Source organism: Protobothrops mucrosquamatus, unplaced genomic scaffold, assembly GCF_001527695.2.
Source record: "Protobothrops mucrosquamatus isolate PMUCROS unplaced genomic scaffold, P.Mucros_1.0 scaffold1937, whole genome shotgun sequence".
Lineage (NCBI taxonomy): Eukaryota > Metazoa > Chordata > Lepidosauria > Squamata > Viperidae > Protobothrops > Protobothrops mucrosquamatus.
In genome coordinates, this window is record NW_015388058.1 from 164,406 (window position 1) to 173,171 (window position 8,766).

General features: G+C 38.7%; 1 protein-coding gene across 1 annotated transcript in view; it reads left to right on the forward strand.

The window, feature by feature from the left end:
* TJP2 (tight junction protein 2) overlaps positions 1-8,766 on the forward strand; it is an 87,588-nt gene that overhangs the window by 54,945 nt on the left and 23,877 nt on the right. Inside the window, exons 3-4 of the mRNA XM_015823654.1 lie at positions 2,129-2,182; positions 7,878-8,002. Of these exons, the coding sequence (XP_015679140.1) occupies positions 2,138-2,182; positions 7,878-8,002 (170 nt within the window). The 5' untranslated portion in view covers positions 2,129-2,137. The remainder of the gene's footprint in view (positions 1-2,128; positions 2,183-7,877; positions 8,003-8,766) is intronic.

Consider the following 8,766-nt stretch of genomic DNA (forward strand, 5'->3'; position numbering starts at 1 on the left):
GTTGGTTTCTACACTGTAAAACGAATGAGCATGTATTTCTCTATTTGCACGTGTCAAACAAAATTATGACCTTAGAGGACATCAAACGCAATACCAGAAAAGTAATTTTGCTGGTACATGATTCTTCAACAAGGATGCACAATCTGGAGCATTTTGGAAGTGATTTTACAATTGTCATCTGTCTTGACTTTCACAGTGACGTTGATTTTAGCTCTTAGGTTTTTTTATGGTTAATATTTTTAAAGTTACCAGCATTGTTAATAAAATATTAATATTTGGGATGGTTCAAGTTGTGCCATTAGGATGTATATTATATAACACATCTTACTTGATCTTTTAATTTATGATGAGATTTTATTCCAAGACAAGACATTGCATCAAATCACTTGCTTCACGAGCATATTCTGACATATGCCCAAAGGCTATATCTGATATTCAGTTTGATACCTTGTACATCGAAATGCAGAACATGGGACTTGGCACCACATGACAAAAAGGAATGATAATTTTTACAAATTTCTGGCTAAACATTTTATTTATTACTATAGAATTTGTTTTCTGAGGCAAACTAATCTATTAATTTGGACTTCCCTGATTTCCTGCACGATTACAACTGTAAATTCAGACATTGTGGGGAAGACGGAACTTTACTCTTAGCTGGGGTGGGCAATAATTTTTCCAAGGAGCCACATGAGAAACCGGGTCTCTTGTGGAGGGCGGCACCAAAAACTCCTGGCTGTGCTCCGCCCACTCACTCACAAAGCCGCCCTTTGACTGAGGAGGTGGATGGCCAAACTGCAGTTCCCTCACCATTGCCACTGCCCATCAGGCCACTCCAGTGAGGGGTGAGCCCTCCCCTTGCTCTCTCGTGGCTGCCAGCTGATTGAAGGAGTGCCCAGCGATAACTGGACTTGGCCTCGGCTTCTTCTCCCCCCCCCGCGGTGTGCTTTTTTTACATATAGTTTCTAACTGATGTCACATGGACTGGACAGGGACAAAGGGCTGGATGGGCCCGGGGAGTATAAAATGCCCAGGTCTGCTCATAGCTGAGATTCATGGATTTCATGGATGCAAACAAGACAGCAATTATAAAATGCAATTAATGTTGCATTACTCTATACTTTCAGCTTTTATTTTTTTATTGTCATTTTTTGGTTTTTAATTTTTAGTTGGGTTCTTATTTTATAACCTGCTTTCAGAAGTCTGAAGGGAAAGAATTCATATGCAATATGTCTAATTTGATTTATCAGTAGTTTCTTCAAAGTCTAAAGAGGGGATGTTGTTTTCCACTATAAAGTATCAAACCATTATTTGATTTTGTTCAGATTTATTTTCATCAATCCTCACAATATCCCACCTAAGTCTGTAATGAGAATACACAATCTGTATTCAGATAGTCTTTGACTTATGACCACTTGTTTAGCAACCATTTGAAGTTGCAGTGGCACTGAAAAAAATGATTTGCAACTTACAATTGGTCCTTTCACTAATGACTATCATAATGTCTCCATGATCACATGATCATGATTCGGGCAGGTGGCCATTGGCATGTATTTACATTGGTTGTTGTTTCCCAGGGATGTGATTACAACGTTCCCAGCTGGCTTTTGAGGAAGTCAAAGAGGAAATTGGCAGAGAAGGTCATAAATCGCCATCACATGATGTCTCACTTAAAAACTATAGAAAAATGTTGTAAAATTGGGGACAGTCATGTGATGCCTCACTTTAATGACCTCATTGCTGAAAGACGAATTTTCTAGTCCTGCCTGTGGTCATAAGTTGAGAACTACCTGTATCGATGTTTTTATTTTATTATATCATTATAATTCTTTGGAAATCATAGCCCTACTTAGACATTTGCTTGCACCTGGATTAAAAAAGACATAGATTTCTAAGGTTTGGCTGCTTCCTTTATAACTTATATTACAAATTTAAAGTATGAAATTAGAAAAACAGTCATGCTTATTTTCTGCTAACATTCTATTTGTTTTACTCCGAGCTTTCCTTATTAAGTTTGGCTTTAAAAATATTACTCTATTATAACTGTAAAAATATTCCTTCTGCTTGAAGCACTTTTTCTTGGAAAGTCCCTTTTTTCAACTGATGTTGTTTTTCTCCTTATAAATAGGGCCCAGTCATGGAAGAGCTGATATGGGAACAGTACACAGTGACCTTACAAAAGGTAGTATGTTATTTATTTATAATTTTATAATAGCTTTTTTGCACTGAATATCTCCTATCAATTGACAAACAAGATACGTCCCAATTTTAATGACAGTTGCTTTTCAATAATAAAATATTTTAACCTCGGTAAGTATACTGCTTAAACATTTTTAAACAAGACCCTCGTTTGTTTAAACAAATAATTTCCTTTGCAACTCTAGCAATTCAATTTTCTAGAGCTACTAAAAATACCTAGAATTCAAAAAATAACAGCAATCTTTTTTTAAAGGTTCAGTTCTCTATAGCCCAAGGTAGTAATGTAGTTTAAAATGTCACTAAACCTCTGGGCTTTTCCAGCACTCAGTTTTGATTATCAGGAAGGAAATGTTTTGAAAGAAATTAGATTCTTTGGAGCATATAGGAGTCCAGTTTCCAGGACTGCAACTTTTTGTAAAGGCTACTGTTCCCCCAAGTCATCAAAGTTGCCTTCCTTTGCTACAAAAGGACAACAGTCCCAGTCACGCAATGCTTTTAAAACCACAACAGTGGTAGTACGAAAAGAGCAGTTTAGTGTAGTGTTAAGGCACCAGGCTAGAAACCAGGAGATGTGTGTTCTAGTCCCACTTTAGGCATGAAGCCAGCTGGATGATCTTGGGCCAGCCTTTCTCTCTCTCAGCTCTAGGAAGAAGGGCATGGCAAAGCACTTGCCAAGAAAACTGCAGGAACCAATCCAGACATTTGCCAAGAATCAAGAATGACTTGAAGGCACAAATTAAAATTAAAAAATGGTGATCAGCAGCCCTTTCCTCTTATAAATTACACTGTGACATAAGCACTTGGCTTTGGTGTATACAGCTGCTGTCTTTTTTACTGAGCAGCAATATATGTAAAGGCCTCCAGCATGCAGATAAACCTGTTTGCTCAAACCATGTTTTTTGTCATTGATTTCACAATGAGGCTTATGGAAGGGAAGGGCTGCTCAGAGGCCTTGAAACTGAACGGTGCACGGATTATCCAAGAAACGCCAAACAATTATTCACTCCTTTGCCATGATCAATACAGAATACTGAAACAATTTTATTTCCATCTATTAGTTTTACTGTCTAAAATGGAAAGTTTTGATCTGTAGTAAAGAATTTCTCTTACCACCTTACCCGGGGCTAAATTTAAGGTTTTGAATTTACTTCCCAAATTTTTTATTAATGTGGGTTGTTTGCTCTTATATCAAAAGGAGATTGACTATGGTTACATTCTACCAGGGTGCGTTTCAGCGTTCTTCCCTGAAAGATTGTGTAAATGAATACGTCTCCGAACCATTCCGACTTTCAAATACAGGTTTACAACTTCAATTAACTTTCTAAACTAGAAGTGATCCTTCATCTTACTTTTACTGCTACCACTACACTTAAATTCAAATGTGGCATAATACAAATGGCCTACATCACCTTATTCTTCTTTTTTTCCAGTCAATCCAGCACCTTGCTTCTCTTTCCTTTTACATGTTTGAATTCAAGCTCAGTGTTTTATTATTTACTTATGTATATCCTACATTCATTATTTTAACAAATAACTCATGGCAGTGAACATAACTAATACTCCTCCCTCCTATTTCCCTCACATCAACAATTCTGTGAAGTGGGTTGGGCTAAGAGTGACTGGCCCAAAGCCACCCAGCTGGCTTTCATGGCTTAAGTGAGACTAGAACTCATGGTCTCCTGGCTTCTAGCCTGATGCCTTAACCATTAGACCAGGGGTCTTCAAGCTTGGCCCTTTTATGACTTATGGACTTCAACTCCCAGAATTCCTCAGCCAGCATGCCTGGCTGAGGAATTCTAGGAGTTGAAGTCCACAAGTCATAAAAGGGCCAAGTTTGAAGACCCTTGCATTAGACCAAACTGGCATACTCCCATCAGCCCACTTGCCCCTTGTCCTATTGTCCTAGGACCTGCCTTCCCCTTTTTGTGCCTTCATTGCCATCAACTTTGCCTTTTCACTACTATCTCCTACCTCAGATCTCCCGGGCCTAAAATATGCCAGGTTCAGGCATATTCAGGTTTATTCAGTTCCAGGTTTATGCTGAGATACACAGGAATGGTTAAAATCCAATGGAACATTCGTGTTTTGCTCTTGGCATGAATCTGGCTGTCCAATCAGGGAATATTGTGCATATTTTACTTCACAGAATTAAAAAGCACTGAACTGTATAAAACTGTATTAATAAATGTAACTCTAATGGTATTACTACTTAATAAGGGTTTACAAGGCTCCAGATGTGCCTATCTGGGCATTTTAGTTAACAGCTTATACTTTACAGAAGTTTTTCAAGCCATCCTGCATCAAATCAGGTATCTTCTTTAACCTGCCTTGCTTCTATGATTGCTCACCATTTATATATGTTTTGAAAATCTGTAAAATACCAGCTACGGACACAGAGGCTGAGAAAGAGTGACAGGCTATATTTATCTTCTGAATTTGTGGCAGATGGCTTCTTAATTTGTAGCTCAGTGACTTAAATTACTGCAGCCCTCTTCTGTCCCTGTAGTTCTAAATCATCCGTAAATCAAGACTGTATAATGTGCTCATGTACGCAGTGTAAGAAATATTTTTCATTTGTCATTCAATTTCCTGGTCTGTAGGGAAGTTCTTCTTTTTTTTCCAGGCCAAGCCTAAAATGTAATTGCAAAATGTTAACTAAAGACAATTTAAAAACACCATATAACTACCTTTTTCCCCGTGTATAAGACACTATTTTTTCCTGCAAACACCCTGTTCAAAAACCAGGTGTGTCTTATACAAGTGCAGCATCTTATACATGAAAAAATAATGGTAACCTCCGCAGCCAGGGCATGCCAATGTGGGTTCTTTACATGCCGCTGCCATGCTGCCTGGTGCAGGTGCGGGCTTGCCACTAACGGGAAGGGGGAGGGGGCAAGATCGTCGGATGGCGGCATCCGGAGGCAGCGGATGGGACCAGCAGCATGGATGGCAGCGACAGCCCTTTCCCTCCCTCATACCTGTATGCTGGCCGGGGACCCTGTGAAACGCAGCTGCGAGGCCGGCCTGCTCGATAATAGTGGCCGGCCGAACTTCTGGATTTGCCGGCTTAGCTGTTCGGCGCTGATTGGCGCGGAGAAACGGTGGGGAGTTTAAAACCTGCCTTTGCTTCCCTTGCCTTGCTGTCATGCTGGTGCTCTCGCCAGTTTGTTTACCAAGGTCGGAAGGCTGCTGCTGTGAACTGACTATGCATGCTCATCGTGCCGGATGCTGGTTAGGTGGGTGGGGGGGTGGGGCCGGCCGGGAAGTATCTATTTAGAGCGCTGGGAGGCGGTTGCTCCCAGTGCTGACTTTGTTTGCTGTAAGCTTGGAACTCGCATGCCAGAGTGTCTTATACAAGGGTGCGTCTTACACACGGAAAAATACGGTATCTCCAAACTCCAAAGGGCATTAACTTAAGCATATTGCAATGCACTTCCCACAGCACTTAGAGGGCCGATATAAAAAAATATCCCATATGAACTGAAACTGTCCCCCCTGTGGCTAAGGGGCTATTGAAACTAGAATTCATGTCCTATTATACTATACCTTCTATAAGGATTTCTGGACCTATCTCTTAACACATCACCTGGTAAAATACCCGGGAAACACCTATCTCTTTTATGTACAATTGCTGTTATCGGATCAGTCTGATGTAGTTTGTTTGAATGTAGCTAAATTTTGTTTTTCTATCTGCAAAATTAGGCAGACTTTGACTACCCACTGACACTCCACCACCAATTGTTAAATATCTTGTCTTTTTTATTTTATTTTATTTTATTTTTTTAATGCTCCTTATTTGTAATGCTGATCTATGATACTACTATTACTACAATTTTAAAAGTACCCATCTCAGAATGATTACAGGTCTTAACGGTGTTTGCCACCTGCACTTCCAAGTAAGAAATTAGGTTTTATCAAGTAACACCATGATGAAAACACATCAGTGGAAACTAGGAATGGCGAGAACATTGTACCCATTGAGGATATTGCATTCAGTTTAAAATAGCATTTAAAAGGATAAACAATATGGAAAGGAAACCAAGAAAGGCATGTTAAGCATTCAGAAAGCAATAGAAAAAGATGATGAAGAAGAAAGGAGCAATCACAGAATAAATGGCATTCAGAGAAAAAATAGAATTTCATCAGTTTTGAGGGAAGACTAGTGACTGATCTCTGGGGATTAGTGATGAGACAGTCAGTAGAATGCAGTTTTTAGGAAAGGGAAAAGACACTCTCTGCAATGTAGAAATAGAGATTTTGAGGTAAACACCTTAGCTTTGGGAATCAAATTCAGCAGGAGAAAGAGGGGGGGGGGGGAAAGGATACTGAAAAGTAAGCATGTAGGTGAAAAACTGATGCAGTGTGGTGGGGAGGAAAAGAGACAAGGTAGAAAAAGAGTGGCTGGAGAAGAAAATATGGTTGGGAAAGAAGGATGAAAGTGCATCTTTGTTCTACATCATCCTGGTTCTTGAGGATTTATGGCACATGGAGCATCCAGAAATTAATGGAAGGAACGTAGGAATAAAGTGGAAGGAAAGTAGAAGACTCAAAGCTTTTTGGCTAATCTTTGGGTTATCAGCAGTTCTCCTTGAGTTTCTGAAAACACCACTGAAGTAATGGAGGGAAAGACTGAAAAATGAGTCTCTTTCCTTCTCTCTCTGGCTGGTCACAAATTCAGGGATTCTATACTGTGCTACCTGAGGTGGGTTATTCAGAGTGACTCTTGAGTCATCCCTTCACCAAGGTCTTCCCAATTCTGATTGTCTTTAAATGTTTTTTAAAATAGCAGCTTGTGTGTACCATGGCTCGCATAGATGAGATTTGTAATCTAGTCAAATTTGTGGCAGGAAGTCTACAGTATTGCTCCATCTCCCTGCAGTTCAGGTTTTATCACAGTAGGTAGCATTGCTATTAAACCCAAGCAACTATGTAACAAATCTTGTTATCCTGTAAGGACTTGCATGTTGCATTAATTGGCTCTCTCATTAACAGAATTTCCAAGTTGAGATGATGAGTAGCATATATCTCTTCTTCTCGGAGGGCTTTTGCTATCTTAAGTGTTGTCATATTTTGCTTAGAAACTGTTGTCAAACATGACCCAGCCCTTTTAAAATGTTTATTTTTTTAAAAGTAATAGGGGGTGCATTACTTTTTTTTATTAGATACTAGCTGTACCCGGCCATGCGTTGCTGTGGCTCAGTCTGGTTAAATGGAAAAGAAAGAAAAGAGAAAACGCACGTTTGTAATATGTTTATGTCCAACAGATGGCACTGTTTTTTTTTAAAAAAAACATGTTTTTATCTGTCACAGGTGTGACATCTATATAATAGTAGGTATATAAAAACACGCGCGTATTCGAATGCAACGTTGTGTCAAAATTTCAAAGCAATTGGTGAAGAACTTTCAGAGATTTAAGATTTTGAACAAACGAACATTTACATTTTTATTTATATAGATTTTAGAGAAACAGAATTTTTTAAAAATAAACAACTAAAAACAATAAAAGAGTAAATTACAAATAAGTCAGACATAGAGGTTCTGAAATGTCATAGAGATTATAGTTTTCTAATATATACTTAATTACTTATGAATCATTAAATATATTTGGGAGAGTGAGTTGTTATGTGGTTTTGGATGTTTGCTTAACGCGTGGTGTGCTTTTTCTTTTTCCCTTTTAGGACTCAAAGCGAGGATTTGGTATTGCAGTTTCCGGTGGCAGAGACAACCCTCACTTTGAAAATGGTGAAACATCCATCGTTGTCTCTGATGTCCTTGCGGGTGGCCCAGCTGATGGATTACTTCAGTAAATAAGCTTCTTTACCTTAACCTCTTCCCATTTTGCTGCATTAACAGTTTATTTGTAAAAAACAAAAGTGTTTCTCAGCTTTGGCCTTCCAATTTCCCCGTACAAATGTAGCTATCTGTTTTATTTTATTTTTACTGTAATCATGATAAATCTGGATACCGTCCAATTCTCCTTACCTTTAGTAGAGCTCTGCAATAGAGGATTTTAAATTTGGGAAGAATTTACTCTTCTACCATAGAAGGCAGCATTCAGGAACATCTGGGCTGTTTCTGATTTTCTACAGAGAATAGACATAATACAAAAATAAATTTTAAAAAACCTTTTGGGGATGATGATGATGATGATGATGATGATGAGACAGTATTCCTCATTGCAGCTACAGAAAAGAAAGGGAAAATGCCATTACTATATTCTGATGTTTGGTTTCATGATTGCCTCCAGAATTATTTGGTTCATAAATTTGGTTCTCCAACATTGCTTACATCACTAAATAGTATTTGTATTAAAGTACATGCAACAATCAGCTATGAGTCCTGTAATAAAGGAGAAAATATATGGAGTCCTTGGTGCTCTCTGAACTTGGTAGTTTTCTTGCAGACATTTTATTACCAAACTAGGTGATATCATTGGTGCACTGACAATGAAACGTCTGCAAGAAAACCACCAGGCTCAGAGAGCCCCAAGGATCCCATAGTTCAACACTGAACTACGAATAATCTATCAGTAGAAAGTATATATTTGTAAGCCAAACCCAATAGGAT